Source organism: Electrona antarctica, assembly GCF_951216825.1.
Source record: "Electrona antarctica genome assembly, chromosome: 1".
In the NCBI taxonomy this organism is placed as follows: Eukaryota; Metazoa; Chordata; class Actinopteri; order Myctophiformes; family Myctophidae; genus Electrona; species Electrona antarctica.
The window spans coordinates 9,785,339-9,803,495 of NC_136806.1; the positions used below are offsets into that span (position 1 = coordinate 9,785,339).

At 49.8% G+C, this 18,157-nt stretch overlaps 2 protein-coding genes across 3 annotated transcripts in view; one reads left to right on the forward strand and one right to left on the reverse strand.

Moving 5' to 3' along the window:
• The window catches only part of ap1g2 (adaptor related protein complex 1 subunit gamma 2), a 38,281-nt gene that overhangs the window by 16,337 nt on the left and 3,787 nt on the right, over window positions 1-18,157 (reverse strand). For both annotated transcript variants that reach the window (XM_079512452.1, XM_079512451.1), the window contains exons 5-13: window positions 13,485-13,581; window positions 12,920-12,996; window positions 12,548-12,643; window positions 9,575-9,655; window positions 9,310-9,408; window positions 8,582-8,637; window positions 3,388-3,501; window positions 1,624-1,764; window positions 980-1,034 (exon numbers count right to left, since the gene is read on the reverse strand). In XM_079512452.1, coding sequence (XP_079368578.1) covers window positions 980-1,034; window positions 1,624-1,764; window positions 3,388-3,501; window positions 8,582-8,637; window positions 9,310-9,408; window positions 9,575-9,655; window positions 12,548-12,643; window positions 12,920-12,996; window positions 13,485-13,581 — 816 coding nt within the window. The remainder of the gene's footprint in view (window positions 1-979; window positions 1,035-1,623; window positions 1,765-3,387; window positions 3,502-8,581; window positions 8,638-9,309; window positions 9,409-9,574; window positions 9,656-12,547; window positions 12,644-12,919; window positions 12,997-13,484; window positions 13,582-18,157) is intronic.
• LOC306926564 (nuclear pore complex protein Nup160-like) lies at window positions 13,710-18,011 on the forward strand (the record flags this gene model as incomplete). Its single annotated transcript, XM_079505918.1, has 1 exon — window positions 13,710-18,011. One exon carries the CDS (start codon window positions 13,710-13,712, stop codon window positions 18,009-18,011), a length of 4,302 nt encoding a protein of 1,433 aa, XP_079362044.1.

Consider the following 18,157-nt stretch of genomic DNA (forward strand, 5'->3'; position numbering starts at 1 on the left):
CGTGAAGGGAGCAAAAGCCGCAGTGCGAGGTGTAAAGCAATAGTCCTTAGTTTCCAGCCTGATTCACTGCATTCCGTGATTTGTTTTGTCACTTGGCTACTAAGTCTGGACAGCCTCCTGTTTGACTCCAATTTCATAACGTCACCCGTTACTTAGCCACGTTGTTGCTGATCAGCCAGCGCCACCAGCTGGCGAATGCTCTCAAGAGAGGGCAAGCATCCGTGTTGGTGCTTCACAGAAGCTTCCGTGTGTGTCACAGAGTGGATGTTCGGGACTGACATCATGACATGTCCCGGAAAAGATGCCCTGTGATTGGCCACGTCACTTGAGTGGTAGCCTGGAACTCACCTATGCTTTCTATGGCATAGGCAGCTCCCGGCAGGATCCGCCGGCAGAAACTGTGCGCAGCTGCTGGACATGAGACTAATTACTTAGAGCAACAGAGAGAGAGAGGAGTGTGTGTGTGTATGGGTGTGCGTGTGTGCGTCAATTTAACAAAGATGCAGACGATCAGAAATCAGCAGAGAGTGATTGACGTTTGCGCTACTCTATGCCAATTTGAAGTGGACTCGGACCCAGACTTTTTTTTCTCCCTGGAAATAAAAACGTCTGGGTTTCCGAGGCTACTTGAGTGGCAGCGTGGCGTAGCGTGCCTTCCGGCGCACTTCCGCCCCCAGCGTGTAAATTGTTCCGCCCTCCCATCGACACACATAGCTCCAACGAACTGCAGCGGCCAACCAGACGGCCATACATTTTCTCAGTTTTGTTTTGTCATGTCATGTCCCGCCTACCTTGGAGATAGGACCCTTTCCAGACTGAGTAGCCAAGTCACAAAATAAATCACGGAACGCAGCGAATCTGGCTGGAAACCAGGCTACCTTAATAAGGATTCCCTTCCGATTTACAACAGCATATTAAGAAGGCAGTACTAAATAGTGTGCAGCGTGGCAGGGGGAAGGTGGCACAGTTTAGTAGTTACCGTGGTGAGGACATGCAGGATGGTGTCAATGTGCCAGCGCTGAGAGGGGGCATACCTGACAGAGACAGACAGACAGACACAAACACAGTCGTTGGTGGCTTGGTGCATCTTTGGAACGACACACGTACACATACGTACATACTGTACCTTAAGAAGTTAAGACTTTAAGTTACATCCCTCCGTTCACACCAGTGCATCGAGTGATACTGTATTACAGTGAAGCAGGTGTATTCATTGTCACAGTGCTATTGAAACAGACATCATCGAGGGGAGACAGACACGGAGTGAGACTAGCCACAAGCCTGCAGGGTAGTCTAGACTAGACACTTTGAGGTTTTTGTAATAGCTTTTCTTTTTTCGACACCACAACTGTCTAGACTAGAGTGCCACTCTGGCACATTACTTAGACCACGTGTCGTCAGCCTCAGCTACAAGAAGAGAGGGGGCCGCAAAATGTGTTCACGTGTGCACAACAGTGTGTGTAATGTGCTTGCATGCATATACATAGTAAGTCGTGAATGTACATTCGTGCCCCTACACATGCCTGGGACATTGTTCGTTACCTCTCGGCAGCATTGAAGACGCCAGGCGTTGTGTGCGCTCTGAGCTCTGGTTATATATACAGTATTATAAATGCATGTTACCTCTCAGCAGCGTTGAAGATGCCAGACGTGGTGTGAGCTCTGAGCTCCAGCGGACAGGAGCAGAGGAAATGGAGCAGCTCCTTCATCATGGAGCGGATGTTGACGGCCGACACCAGCGCCAGGGACAGCTCCAGAGCACGGCTGTACGAGAGAGAGAGAGAGAGAGAGTATTAAGTACTGACACCAGCGCCAGGGACAGCTCCAGAGCAGAGGCTGTACAAGAGAGAGAGAGAGAGAGAGAGAGAGAGTATTAAGTACTGACACCAGCGCCAGGGACAGCTCCAGAGCACGGCTGTACAAGAGAGAGAGAGAGAGAGAGAGAGAGTACTAAGTACTGACACCAGTGCCAGGGACAGCTCCAGAGCGCGGCTGTACAAGAGAGAGAGAGAGAGAGAGTACTAAGTACTGACACCAGCGCCAGGGACAGCTCCAGAGCACGGCTGTACAAGAGAGAGAGAGAGAGAGAGAGAGAGAGAGAGTACTGACACCAGCGCCAGGGACAGCTCCAGAGCACGGCTGTACAAGAGAGAGAGAGAGAGTACTAAGTACTGACACCAGCGCCAGGGACAGCTCCAGAGCACGGCTGTACAAGAGAGAGAGAGAGAGAGAGTACTAAGTACTGACACCAGCGCCAGGGACAGCTCCAGAGCGCGGCTGTACGAGAGAGAGAGAGAGAGAGAGAGTACTAAGTACTGACACCAGCGCCAGGGACAGCTCCAGAGCACGGCTGTACAAGAGAGAGAGAGAGAGTACTAAGTACCGACACCAGCTCCAGAGCACAGCTGTACAAGAGAGAGAGAGAGAGTACTAAGTACTGACACCAGCGCCAGGGACAGCTCCAGAGCACGGCTGTACAAGAGAGAGAGAGAGAGAGAGAGAGAGAGTACTGACACCAGCGCCAGGGACAGCTCCAGAGCACGGCTGTACAAGAGAGAGAGAGAGAGTACTAAGTACTGACACCAGCGCCAGGGACAGCTCCAGAGCACGGCTGTACAAGAGAGAGAGAGAGAGAGAGAGAGAGTACTGACACCAGCGCCAGGGACAGCTCCAGAGCACGGCTGTACAAGAGAGAGAGAGAGAGTACTAAGTACTGACACCAGCGCCAGGGACAGCTCCAGAGCACGGCTGTACAAGAGAGAGAGAGAGAGAGAGTACTAAGTACTGACACCAGCGCCAGGGACAGCTCCAGAGCGCGGCTGTACGAGAGAGAGAGAGAGAGAGAGAGAGTACTAAGTACTGACACCAGCGCCAGGGACAGCTCCAGAGCACGGCTGTACAAGAGAGAGAGAGAGAGTACTAAGTACCGACACCAGCTCCAGAGCACAGCTGTACAAGAGAGAGAGAGAGAGTACTAAGTACTGACACCAGCGCCAGGGACAGCTCCAGAGCGCGGCTGTACAAGAGAGAAAGAGAGAGTACGAAGTACTGACACCAGCGCCAGAGCACGGCTGGAGGAGAAAGAGAGAGAGCGTTGGGTGGGTGCGAGACATTACTTTTCAGAAACCGCGTACGCCAGTGGTACTCAAGTGTTTTCATGTCAAGGAGCCCCAAATTGATTGTGTTTGGCTGCGGACACCCCCCCCCCCCCCCCCCCCCGCATCTGAAAATAATTTGGGTTGACAACCCCTGTCGTCGTGGATGCTGTTACCGTTTGACAGAAGATATTTTGACGTCGTGGATGCTGTTACCGTTTGACAGAAGATTTTGACGTTGTGGATGCTGTTACCGTTTGACAGAAGATTTTGACGTTGTGGATGGCGTTACCGTTTGACAGAGGCGTCCTGGTCCTTCAGACAGTCCACTATGGTGCCGCGGTGACGCTGCACTGCATTGTGGTCCGTCTGAACAATCTTCTGGAGAGAGGTCATGGAAATGTACCTGAAAATACATGAGCACAGGAGGGACAAACCAACGCACACAGAGTCAACACAGACACATTGGTAGAAGTATAGTAGAAATAGACAGAGAATGATGTAAAACAGCAATGCAATGGGGAAAATGCACACACAATGTACAGTAAAATCACATGTACATAATACATAGGTAGACTCACCCTTGAGTCACCTGTGCTCACTTTTAGTGTCCCTAGTACACAACAGGAGCGTTTATTCTGTGTGATTCATTTACCTTAATTGAAACTGCTCTTCGGGTCATGAGTACAATATAAAAAGAAAGAAACACTCTTGAGTCTTAAATATTTTTACGTTTTTTGTTTCTTATTACTATTCTACTGTTGCTATTGGCTATGCTGCTGCATTGTCTGAAGGAAGCCAAACCAAAACAAGTTTTACTCAAGGGGCCAGTGAGGCTATTCAACGTTGAAGCTCTGGGCCCTAGTGGTAGGAGGAGGGACTACAGGCGGACCCGTGGATTCATGACCGGGAAACCCCGTGCAGCTGGGCTTTAACATTGAGCGCTCGGTTGCACTTCCGCATTTGACCACCAAAATTTGGTGGTCAAATGCGGAAGTAGACGTTCTGAGACGGTACTTCTGGCAGTCTTCCGGGTGCTTCAAAACGCCACTGAGCAACTTCCACTGACATGAATAGCTGGGGGGGGGCGGAGCTTCGCGCCAGTTCAGTCTCTATCCTTTTATATACTCTATGGTTTTACTCCTATGCACCGGTACTAGGCATGTAACGAATACGATACACTCAACTCACGATACGTATCACGTTATGAGGTTCACGATATTTTCAACACAATTATTTTCCAGACAAATTACCAAAAAATATTTTTTTTAATGATTTATCTTCCCCCCCGAAGCTCTTTTCACAATGTGTATTTAACTACATTGCAAACATAATTGCCTTCTTTGATGTATTAATGAGCATCAATAACGACCATCACCTGGGCACAGTCACAGACACATACAGCTGAGCTCCCCTCTGCAGGCCTCTACTACTGAAAGTGACTGCATGGAGTCTGTCTCATTTCTCTCTAAAAGCACGTAAATGGATGATGATGGAATATGATTACAGCTCACATTTCATATCACACACTACCCCCCCTAAAAAAAACATTGATTATTTTTAATAAATCGATACATATCGTCGGGATATAATATCGATATATCGCGATATACGATATATCGTTACATGCCTAACCGGTACACAAGATGTAACAATGGAGTGCAACCTCCAACCTTGAACATGCACATCCACACCCAAAAGGTGCCCACCTTTTGGGTGTGGATGTGCATGTTGTGCTGAGCAACATGAAAACCAAAGGAGAACGCTCGCACACCGTGGGCTCCAGTTACAGAATTCTTGAAATTCTTTATCGCACCCGAGTGCTGCTGCTGACACGTTTCGGGCACAAAGCACCGGGTGCAAGCGAGTACAGCCACACAGAACACCAATATTACACGCCGATGAAGCAACGTACGTACCGTGCCAAAACGATTTTTCACCACACATAAAAAAAGGCATCAACAATATGAAGAGTTTGATGTGAAATATTCACTGACGCAGATCCTTTATTCGTCATGCTCCTGGTGTGTAAAAGACCTTTAGACAGAATGATTCTATAAAACATGCTTAAATGTTAGTTGAGCTTAGGATTTAATGCTTGACAGAAACGCAAAGTGTGTGTGTGTGTGTGTTTGTGTGTATGTGTGTGTGTGTGTGTGTGTGTGTGTGTGTGTTTGTGTGTGTGGAAGAGGGTTATCTCTCCAAAGCAGGGCCACCAGTGACATTTACTCTGGACTCAGAACCCACAGACTATGCCAGTATGCCACTGTCTGCAACACAGAGAGTACCAGTTCAACCTGCGTGACCACACACACACACACACACACACACAGCCCCTATGGGCGAATGAAAACAAAAGCACGGGAACATTAAGCCTAATTGAGTGTGTTTAAAAAAAGCCACATTTTGCGGCTCATTTACATAATTTGGAAGGTGGCACTTGGCACATAACCCATTTTGGGCGGGACTCCCCTTTTGGTGTTTTAAACATTATGTTATAATTTAGCTATTGAAAAATAGCAGATCTATAAGCTCATAGCGCGCCACCGAGTGGCGCGCTACGAGCTTGTAGGTCTGCTATTTTTGAAAAATCGTGAAAATATTTATTTCAGAAAACTGGAGGATTTAGAAGATTTTTTTTTAATTTTGAGGTCAGGCCTAACTGGGATAATGTCCCGAAATGTCTAGCAGCTCCCACCGTAGCCAGACAACTATTCCACAATCTCCGAATGCTACTACATAGAGTCTGGAACTACACCTCTGAATGCTACTATATAGAGTCTGGAACTACACCTCTGAATGCTGCTATATAGAGTCTGGAACTACACCTCTGAATGCTGCTATATAGAGTCTGGAACTACACCTCTGAATGCTACTATATAGAGTCTGGAACTACACCTCTGAATGCTGCTATATAGAGTCTGGAACTACACCTCTGAATGCTACTATATAGAGTCTGGAACTACACCTCTGAATGCTGCTATATAGAGTCTGGAACTACACCTCTGAATGCTGCTATATAGAGTCTGGAACTACACCTCTGAATGCTGCTATATAGAGTCTGGAACTACACCTCTGAATGCTGCTATATAGAGTCTGGAACTACACCTCTGAATGCTGCTATATAGAGTCTGGAACTACACCTCTGAATGCTGCTATATAGAGTCTGGAACTACACCTCTGAATGCTACTATATAGAGTCTGGAACTACACCTCTGAATGCTGCTATATAGAGTCTGGAACTACACCTCTGAATGCTGCTATATAGAGTCTGGAACTACACCTCTGAATGCTGCTATATAGAGTCTGGAACTACACCTCTGAATGCTGCTATATAGAGTCTGGAACTACACCTCTGAATGCTACTATATAGAGTCTGGAACTACACCTCTGAATGCTGCTATATAGAGTCTGGAACTACACCTCTGAATGCTGCTATATAGAGTCTGGAACTACACCTCTGAATGCTGCTATATAGAGTCTGGAACTACACCTCTGAATGCTACTATATAGAGTCTGGAACTACACCTCTGAATGCTGCTATATAGAGTCTGGAACTACACCTCTGAATGCTGCTATATAGAGTCTGGAACTACACCTCTGAATGCTGCTATATAGAGTCTGGAACTACACCTCTGAATGCTACTATATAGAGTCTGGAACTACACCTCTGAATGCTGCTATATAGAGTCTGGAACTACACCTCTGAATGCTGCTATATAGAGTCTGGAACTACACCTCTGAATGCTACTATATAGAGTCTGGAACTACACCTCTGAATGCTACTATATAGAGTCTGGAACTACACCTCTGAATGCTGCTATATAGAGTCTGGAACTACACCTCTGAATGCTGCTATATAGAGTCTGGAACTACACCTCTGAATGCTGCTATATAGAGTCTGGAACTACACCTCTGAATGCTACTACATAGAGTCTGGAACTACACCTCTGAATGCTGCTATATAGAGTCTGGAACTACACCTCTGAATGCTACTATATAGAGTCTGGAACTACACCTCTGAATGCTACTATATAGAGTCTGGAACTACACCTCTGAATGCTGCTATATAGAGTCTGGAACTACACCTCTGAATGCTGCTATATAGAGTCTGGAACTACACCTCTGAATGCTGCTATATAGAGTCTGGAACTACACCTCTGAATGCTGCTATATAGAGTCTGGAACTACACCTCTGAATGCTACTATATAGAGTCTGGAACTACACCTCTGAATGCTGCTATATAGAGTCTGGAACTACACCTCTGAATGCTACTATATAGAGTCTGGAACTACACCTCTGAATGCTACTATATAGAGTCTGGAACTACACCTCTGAATGCTACTATATAGAGTCTGGAACTACACCTCTGAATGCTGCTATATAGAGTCTGGAACTACACCTCTGAATGCTGCTATATAGAGTCTGGAACTACACCTCTGAATGCTACTATATAGAGTCTGGAACTACACCTCTGAATGCTGCTATATAGAGTCTGGAACTACACCTCTGAATGCTGCTATATAGAGTCTGGAACTACACCTCTGAATGCTGCTATATAGAGTCTGGAACTACACCTCTGAATGCTGCTATATAGAGTCTGGAACTACACCTCTGAATGCTACTATATAGAGTCTGGAACTACACCTCTGAATGCTGCTATATAGAGTCTGGAACTACACCTCTGAATGCTGCTATATAGAGTCTGGAACAACACCTCCCCAAATCAGAGTAAGGAAGCTGCTATTTCCGTTCACAAAAATATATTTTTAAAATATCTTTAGAGCTTATTTTTTATTTCCTTTTCTGCTAAGCAACAAGCTATGGTATATACATATGCTTAGATGATTTCTATTTATATGAGGATGAATGTGCGCGTCTGTAAAGACGAAACGGAAGAGGGGAGGAGGCACCACTTCCGCTTTATCGCGTACTCATGATAGCTCTTCCGCTGCTCCACACGAGACTACTGTGGCCATGGACACAGAACACTTATGGAAGTATGCCGATGTGTCACATACTGTACAAACGCCCTGAGCTATGAGCCATAGCTTGTCCTACACAGTATAAACTAGGATAACAATGCCCACAGGACCCACAGGAGCTGCCGGTTAGAGAGAGAGAGAAAAAAAAGATACCTAGACAGCACGTCCCCAATGCCTGGTTTCGGAATTATGGATTAAAGATGTGACTAAGAGATAAGCATGTGACCTTCTGCGTTTGGCTCTGGTGAAATGCTGCCAAGAAGAAGTGATTACTGGGCTAGCCTGGGAGCGATAGAACCCTCCGGGGCGCTCTACTCTACCTCGGCAAACGGAGAGTTTAGCCGCTGGCCTTGTGGGACGGAAAGAGTAAAATGACACTGTCTGAGAGATAAGGGAGAAAAGGGAATAGTGGGGAGGAGGGAGGACCCAGAGATACACAGGAAGGGAGTGAGTGGGGGGCGGGGGGGGGGGGGGGGGGTAGGAGAGCAATGCACGCGTACCGAATGTTCCTGTCATTGTTCAGAAGGAATCGTCCCAGGATGTTCACAGCCAGAACCTGTGATGAGAAGCAGACACAGTACAGTCAGTCACACACAAATGGAGACATTGTATGTCTGTCCTGTTGTTGTGTATTTTTTTTGTTACTGGCAGAGCTGTGTCACCTATTTTGCCTCTTGTCTTGGCCAGTTCACACTTGTAAAAGAGACTTCAGTCTCAATGTGTTTTTTACTGGTTAAATAAAGGTTTTTTTTAAAAAAGAAAAATACTTACGGTAAGTCCACTAAAGTGTGTGTTCAGTAGCAGCCTGGCGTGGCCATACTAAGGCCTCACTCACACCTTTCGATCTAGCATACAACATTGTTGGATGCTAGATGTAAACAAAGGGTTTGTTTACATCTTGCCCCAATGCATTTCCAATGGAAGTCACATGGTTTGACACAATTTTTTTGTTGTATGGCTTTCGGCTGTGTTTTGACTGCCCCCCACCCCCTCATACAACAAAAATGTTGTGTCAAACCATGTGACTCCCATTGGAAATGAATTGCGAGCTTGCATCAGTAGTCTCATGCAACAAGTCTCATGCATCAGCTATACATCAATCTGTTGTGAAGGTGTGAGTCAGGCCTAAGGCAGATTGAAGGTTGGCTACGCGAGGCTGGTTCAGTAGAACAGCCAACACAGCGTTTACTGCAAGGCTTTTTTTGCACACTCAGCGTGTTCTACTCACCCTCAGGCCGCTCTCTGACTTGATGTCCATTACTGTGAGAACCGTCTCATAGAGCACAGCGCTGCCTGCTGTCTTACTGCTGTCTGTGTTAGTCGCCACCTGCTCACACGCACACGCACACGCACACACACACACACACACACACACACACACACACACACACACACACACGCAGTCACACAAACACACCCACACTGTTCAAATACATTGAATCCATCGGTAGGTATTATTACTGATGCCTCCAGTGTGTAGGTGAGAAGTGGACCTGGGCCAGCAGGTCGTTCATGGCGTCACTAGCAGCATCGTTGTTACGGCCGAGGATTCTCAGCAACCTCAGGATGCGCACCTGATGACCAGATCAATGAAGGGAGGGAGAGGGAGGGAGAGGGAGAGAGAGAGAGAGGGAGAAAGATAAATGACATGGTGGGGTACATTATTAGACCGACACATACTGTACCTTGTCTAACAATCAATAAATAAATACTATTGATGAAACTGTGGTATACTGTCGCGAATACAATCAGCCGAAATTAGTTTTCTTCAAACGGGTGGCTGGCAACTCCCTTAGAGATAGGGTGAGAAGTTCAGCCACGCGACAGAGACTCGGAGTAGAGTCGCTGCTTCTTCACCTGGAAAGGAGCCAGCTTAGGTGGTTCAGGCATCTGGTTAGGATGCCTCTCGGGCGTCTCCCTAGGGAGGTCCTCGAGGCACGTCCCACTGGGAGGAGACCCCGGGGCAGACCAAGGCACAGCTGGAGAAAACACATCGACTCACTGGCCTTGAAACGTCTCGGGATCCCCCAGGGGGAAGTCACTAATGTTGCTCTGGAGAGGGAAGTCTGGAGCTCTCTGGTGGAGCTGTTGCCCCCGCGACCAGACTACGGATAAGCGGTTGAAGATGGATGGATGGAGGGTGGTATACTGTGAGATATTGGCACTGTGTGTGCAGATACCTCACAGGATAGATAGAACTCCCTTTTGTGTAATCCAGTGATTTTCAACCAGTGGTACAGGGACCACCAGTGGTCCTTGAGGGGGTTCCAGGTGGTCCCCAGCTAAATGATGTTGGTAACCAAATGGACCCTTATTAGATCTTTACCTCTCAAGAGGTAAATTATTGCTACATTTACAAGAAGTCCACACAATAGGTAACCTGACTCCGCCAGATGGGGCAGCAGAGAGTACACTGGGTTCCCCCCTCCTGCCCCCATCTGGGAACTCTCAGGCAGACTTGATGCCCGGCCACAAAACGGCCTGGCCAATCAGCAGCAGCTTATAGCAGCTTCTAGCAGCAGCTTCTAGCTTCTAGCTGCTGCTGATTGGCCAGGCCGTTTTGTGGCCGGGCATCAAGTCTGCCTGAGAGTTCCCAGATGGGAGCAGGAGGAGTGTACTCTCTGCTGCCCCATCTGGCGGAGTCAGGTTACACAATAGGAGCATGTAAAATAATTCTTATTTTGATCAACGTTTCCCTGTTATCTCTCCCTAATGGTACCACCACATCAATACAACATGGAATTGTGGACAACAACATATTCTTTCGTTTTGGGTCTGCGAGGCAAAATCTCATCAAATGGTGGTCCGTGGCTCAAATGCTGAATACATTTTGGGCCTTGATATGAATACGGTGGATGGATCTCATCTAAGTGGCAGTGTGTGCAATGGAACAAATAGTACAAGATCTGTATTCTGTACTCGTGGGTGAAGGAAGTCACAGTGAGTGACAGCGGCAGCACGAAGCAAAGCGAGACGTGCATGGAGCTGACAAGGCCGGGCTACAACGAGTACGTCAGATCACACGGACAGTATCGTTCCCGACTTGCATGACCCCTGAGTAGGCCAGTGCTCTTCGTAGTTATAAAACATACATTCCAGAAATCTGTCTGTGTATCGGAGTCTTGATATGCCTAAGGCCTCACTCACACCTTCGCATCTAGCATACAACATTGTTGGATGCTAGATGTAAACAAAGGGTTTGTTTACATCTTGCCCCAATGCATTTCCAATGGAAGTCACATGGTTTGACACACATTTTTTGTTGTACGGCTTTCGGCTGTGTTTCGACTGCCCCCCTCCCCCTCATACAACAGCTATACATCAATCTGTTGTGAAGGTGTGAGTCAGGCCTAAGTGTGGTGATGACGTCATAGATAGGTAACAGACGGCATAGACTGGCCAAGAGCTCTATTAACCCATTCAGGACGGGAACCCCTTTTGGTGTTTTAGCCACCTTTCGGGGCTTTCCTCCTACCATCCTACCTAGGCTGCTTTGGAGCATATGCCGAAGTATTTGCAGCTTTGATCCACGAAAATCCGGCGGGAAATAGTCCCATGGTTTGTTGTTGAGGAGAAAAACATGGCCGCCATTACGATGCAAAACCAAAACAGCCTGCACAGCATGTTGTAGTCCAAACAAACCCTCCCGTCCACTTGCATTGAACTCATTTTCCCAGAAGCCCTATAGCAGCCCAGAGCATGGCTTGATTTCCGGTGTCGTCATCATAACGCGACGGTGTCGTCACCAGGTCTGCGAGTAAATCCGCTCTCTTTTTAATTATTAAAAATCGCCGAATTAAACACATTAAACAAATAGCGGGTTTAGCGTATTACGCAGCACCGACACATGGATTAAATAGCGGGGGTTAGGGTTACAGTAGAACTGTTAAGCATTATGTTAAACTTTAGCTATTGAAAAATAGGAGATCTACAAGTTCGTAGCGTGGCACCGAGTGACACGCTACGAGCTTGTAGATCGGCTATTTTTGAAAAATCTTGAAAGTGTGCCTTAAATCTTTGAATATATATTGTTAAGAGTGAACATTTTAACTCAAATCTTTGCTTCTGGGTAGGTCCCTGGAACAACATATTTTCAGATGGGGGGGGGGGGGGGGCGGAGGCATATTACATATAATTGTTGGGGTCCTTGCCTGAGGAAGGTCGCAAGACCGAAACGTTGCTTTAACTAAATGCTCTGAACCCAGCAAGTGGCAGTGTGCGGGTGTCCCTCCTTTCACATCATTGTATATGCCTCGACATCATCGCACCTGCTCCAAACCTACCGGGTGTGCGGAAGTCATCTCTCTATAAGGGGTCCTTGACATGAAATATTGAGCACCACTGATACAGAAAAATAAGGTTTTTCAGAAAACTGTCATGATTTAGAAGACATGTTTTAAATGTCAATGTCAGGCCTAAATGATGTTAGAGGCGAGTGAAGGAACGGCTCTAGAGGCCAGACTGACCTGCAGGAAGGGGTCGCTGATCCCCGCCACGTTGTGCTCTGGAGAGTACCCCGACATCACCAGGCCCTTCATGATCTGGACCAGGTCTGGCACCGCCTGGCGTACCAAGACACATGTGAAGAGAGATTATTACAAATGCCCGACAGTGAACCAGAGAAAGACAGGAAAGGAAAGCAGGTCCATAGGTGGAAATCTAACTCGGGACTTTGCGCTTATTTGAGCAGCGCATTGTTGGCCAACTGAGCCATCTGAGTGACCCATAAATGTATAAATATTGAATTGATAAATTACGTGTGTGCGTGTGTGTGTGTGTGTGTGTGTGTGTATGTGTGTGTGTATGTGTGTGTGTGAGTGCGTACACGTTCTCTGTACCTTTCGGAAACGCTCCAGTGTCTCCGGATTCCTCTCGCACAGTTCTGTGATCAGAATAACGGCACCGTGTAACACGCCTGCAAAAGAGAAGAGTGGTACTTTAGCTATTGAAAAATAGCAGATCTACAAGCTCACAGCGCGCCACCGAGTGGCGCGCTATGAACTTGTAGGTCTGCTATTTTTGAAAAATCGTAAAAATGCGGCACATCTTGCTTCAGGTAAAGCTCGCCCACTCATAACATTGTGTCTAAGGGTGCATGTTCTGTTTAAATAACCATAACATAACTCCATTTTCAACCGATTGTCAAACAGTTTTTGTTTGTTATAAACGTCAAGAGACGTCAGCATACTTATAATGGACTTTCATATGAAATAACTTTAAGCAGATAAGCATCCTGAATCTTAGCCACGTTGATAACGTTTTTAATAAACCAAACTGTTTGTAAATCCGTCAAGATTTGAGAGAGTATTTTAGTTTGAGCTGATCACCAGCTGTGTAGCAAGATGGCCGCTGGTGAACACCTTGCGCCATCTAGTGTTTCTATATGTCTATGGCTCAACGTACCGTGGTTCTTCTCCGAGAGCAGGGTGCGGGCAGCAGGCGTGAAGAGCTCTCCCAGTTCAGGGACTTTCCTCACGATGTGAACAGCACACAGAGCAGCCTAGAACAACAGTGATTACATAGTGACATCATCAGAATCGTGACATAATGATGATGTCACAGAAACGCCATGGGTAAAGTAGAGTCGGTTACGCCGAACCTCCCGAAAAGGTCAATACGGCGAAAAAAATGGAGCGAAAATTGGAGCGAAGTTTTATAGAAGTATGCAACTTTGAGAGGGCAAAACACAGGTTCCCGGAGATAGAACTAAACCAAGTTCTAAATGCCCCTGCCGATGGGGTCAGGTTCCCAGACAGTGCCGGAGGCTTCCACTATGAACAGAGTGGTAAACAGCTCTCCGTCACCAGCAACAGATTCGTACACTGGTCCACGTCGGGGGACAGCGTATGGCTGGCGGAGCAGTCTCTGGACGTCGACCTGACCAACAACGGCGTGAAGATCAAGTTCTGCCACTGCGCCGTGCTGCCCGGCGGCGTGTCCATCCAGGAGACCACGAACAACGTCACCGTCCTGATCACCACCAACCGGAGCGTCCACAGGCTGCCGCTGCCTCATCCCAGAGGGCTCCACACGCCTGCGTCCATCTTCACCGACGTGGGCGTGCGCCTGTGGGACCTGCAGGGCCCACCGAACCACGCCTTTATCCCCGTCCAGGCCGGGGGCCGGACGGGGACGAGTCCCAGCGCCTCCGCGGCGTGGCTCGACGGCCAGGGAGCGGCCCGCTACGCTGTGGCCTCGCCGGCCGGAGGGGTCCTGGTCATCACCCTGCCCCCCCGCGACTCGCAGGGGAGCGCGTCGTCTGTGGTGCTGAGGAGAGGCGCTACGCTGATGCGCCTCAGCCAGCTGATGGCTGGCTGGATAAACGTGGCCCTCCGAGGCGGTGAGCAGCAGAGCCCCGGCGACTCGGCCCTCAGTCTGGCCGCCCGGGAGCTGGGGGACGACACCTTGGTCTTTGCCCTCTGCCAGGACCACAACCTACGCATATGGTCCCTGAGAGAGCGGACGTGTCAGCTGGAGGCTGACATGTTGGGGTACATGCCCGTCTGTGAGGAGGGGGAAAAGCAGGTTTCGGGTCAGGGTCACAGGCTGCGTCTGCTCTCGTCCGCCACGGGGCTCCTTGCCGTCGTTTACCTGGCCGTCCCTCGGGGAGGACAGTTCATCGTATTGCAGCTGGTGGTTGCAGAGGACGATCGGTACCGTCTGGATCACGTCTCCACCCTCTTCACCACACAGGATGCGTTGGTGGACTTCGCTCTGACCTCCACTGACATTTGGGGTCTGTGGGTGGACGACGCAAACGCCACCGTAGTTAAATACATCGGCTACGATAATACGGATGCAGATGGGTGGAACCAGGTCTTTGTTCAGCCTCCGCCACAGGAAGAGGTCCATATTGAAGCGGACCAAGATCCCACAGAGACCTACCTGGAGGCGCTCTTCTCCCCGCTTCGCTTCACGGCTTCCGCCATCGGTAACGCACTGCAGATCTACGGACGAGGCAGCGAGGACATGGCCGACATGCCCCGGGAGAGCCTGAAGAGGGAGGTCGCCGCGCTCGTGGAGGATCAGATGCAGAGCAGCGTGACGGAGCGCGAGTTCTCCCAGGACGAGTACCGTCAGCTGCAGGTGGTGTTCTGGTCCCAGTTCTACACCTGCTGTCTGCAGTACCAGGAGGTGCTGGCCACGCCCCTGGCCCTCACCGTGAGTCCCCACACCGCCGCGATCCGCCTGCTCAAGAAGGGTTTTGTGTCCTTCCTCTTGCCGTGCTTTGCGGTGGACCACCTGTATCTCTCCAAAGGCAAGCGCCTCTTCTCGGATGAGAAGAGGTGTAACATAACCGAAGATGCTGAGCTGAGCCGAGATGTGCTGCGGCTGGTGCAGTGTCTGCATCTGCTGAGCGACGCCGTGGCGGGGGACACGGCCAACGAGATGGAGAGAGCCGTCGCGGAGCGTCAACAGTCGCCCGAGACGGCTACGGAACTGGTCCTGGACAACCTGCTGGCCAACGACCACGACAACATCATAAGTGACATCCAGGGAAAACTGCAGTACGTTCGCTTCCCAGTGCTGGCCATGTCTGTCCTACTGAGCGAGATGGACCTAGAGACGGATACAGAGGACGTCGATGAGGAGCCCCCGGCACCAGATCGTAATGATCGGCTGTATGGCAGCACAACCGCCGTGACCGTGCTGTGTCAGGCTCTCGGTCACATGGCTACGACCAGAGCCCTGCTCCTTAGGGACCTGCTCATCCTGCAGAAACTATACCTCCGTCTGGGAGACGCCGTAATTCCGGGTGGAGGTGAACAGCTGCTGCAGATCCAACAGACACTGATCCCCCGCAATTCTCAACTCCTCTACTCCTACCTCCTCCTCAAACACTTCAGCCAGAGCCTGGCTTCCTCCGTTCCCGTGGACAAGATAAATGCCCACTGGCAGCAGCGGTCTGTCCTGGGGCTGTCAGACCCGCCGCCTGTCGACTGTCGTCAGACAGTGGTGGAGCTGTTCTACCAGACTGTGGCTAGGAGGGCCATCATATCCAAAATCTACACCCAGCAGAAGAGCCCCACAGTGGGCAAGGCCCTGCTCCCCTGGCCCCACATGGTGTCCAACATTGTCAATCTGCTAGCACAACTCCTGTGGCCAAGTAACCGGGGCTTCCAGTTCCCAGAATGTCTGATGGCCAACGGCCAGTACACTCAACTACGGGAGTATGTGAGGCTGACTGAGCCCTGGTGTCGGGTGAACGTGGGATCCCGTCGGTTCGTGCTGGGACTGTGCTCCTTGGTGGACGGAGAGGGCAACGAGGCGCTGCAGTGCTTCCAGGAAGCATCAATGGAGGTGAAGAAGGAGACATTTCTCAAGAGACTGACAGCAACCGAGGACGAGGATGCTGCCTTGCCTCCCAGGCTACGATATTACAACAAGGTGCTGCAGTTGCTGGAGCACATGGGCCACTCGGAGCTCGTCATCCAGTTGGCCACCATAGCCAACACAGAGGCTGGTGATGACGTCCGGAGCCAGGCCGCTATCTGGACCCGTATCTTCAAACACCAGCTGGACCTGGGACACAACAGCCAGGCTTACGAAGCCCTCACGCAGAACCCTGACTCCAGCAGGCAGCTGGACTGTCTGCATCAGCTGGTGGTGGTTCTGTGCGAGCGCTCCCAGCTTCATGACCTGGTCCACTTCTCCTACGTCAACCTCCACGACAAGGTGGTCAGCATCATCGAGTCCAGGGCCAGGACGGCGGACCTCGTGTCTCACAACTATTACGAGCTGCTGTACGCCTTCCACATCAACAGACACAACTACAGGAAAGCAGGCACGGTGATGTTTGAGTGCGGCATGCGCCTGGGCAGGGAGCTGAAGACACAGCAAGGCCTCCGGAAGCAGGTCAACTGTTATCTGGCCGGCCTCAACTGTCTGCGCCTCATCAGGCCCGAATATGCGTGGATCGCCCAGCCCACGTCTGGAGCCACGTATGAATGGCCGAGCGCGTCACCAAAAACAAACCACGACGGAGAGCTTGCAAATGATTCCGTGAGGCGTCAGATAGACATCTTGGAGCTAAAAGACCTGGAGAAGGAATACATGCTGGCACGCAGTCGCCTCACGCTGATACAGCACCACCCCTCTTATCTCGCCATTTCAGGCAGTGCTTCCGCTGTGGAAATGGTGTCTCTTTTGGTCCAGAAAGGACTGTATAACTGTGCCCTCTCTCTCTGCCAAACGTTCAAGCTTCCCCTCACTCCCGTCTTTGAGGGACTGGCCTTTAAATGTATCAAGCTTCAGTACGGAGGAGACGAATATCAGAATGAAACTTGGACCTGGCTGGCTGCCAACCAGCCGTCAACAGTCATCACCGCCAAAACGTCAAGTGCCACGGAGGAGGCGTGGAGGTTGCTCGAGTCCTACCTGGAGAGATACTCGTCCCCGAATGCCCAGCACCACCGCTGTGTCATCAGCAAGCTCCTCTCGCATGGCGTCTCCCTGCCCGTTTGGCTGGTCAGTGCATACAATAGAGTGGACGCAGCCGCTTTGCTACGACTCTACCTGAACTATGACCTCCTGTCGGAGGCGGCGGAGCTGGCGCTGGAGCTGGTGGACGCTCTCCTGGGGAAGGGTCCCCAGTGCTTTGGTACGGGGAAACCCCTCTCGGCCACAGCGCCGCCGGTGTGGCTGCCGTACACGGCGATAGACCAGCTCCTCCAAGCGCTGTGCAAGACGCAGGCCAACGCCGGCCTCCACGACAAACTGAGGCACAAACTGGACGAGTACCACAAGCTGGTGGAGAAGACGTCGAGACTAAAGATCCTGGAGGCGGAGCGTGCGCGCACCTCCGGCTCCGGCCACAAGGAGTCCAAGCAGTGGAGGACGAGTGACAAACATAACCTGTCCTGTACAGTGGCTTCTCACGAAGACGCTCACTCTACAAACATCTCAATAAAACTGAATAAAACTAACTAAACTAACTAAATAAAAAAACATACAAAAGAAAAGTACACATCCAAGGCCTCCTGCGGTTTGATTATAAAGGACGTCTATACTTCCATCCTTAGCAAAAAATGGTGTCAAGACGGACCGAACAGACAGAAATGATATTATATTGAGCA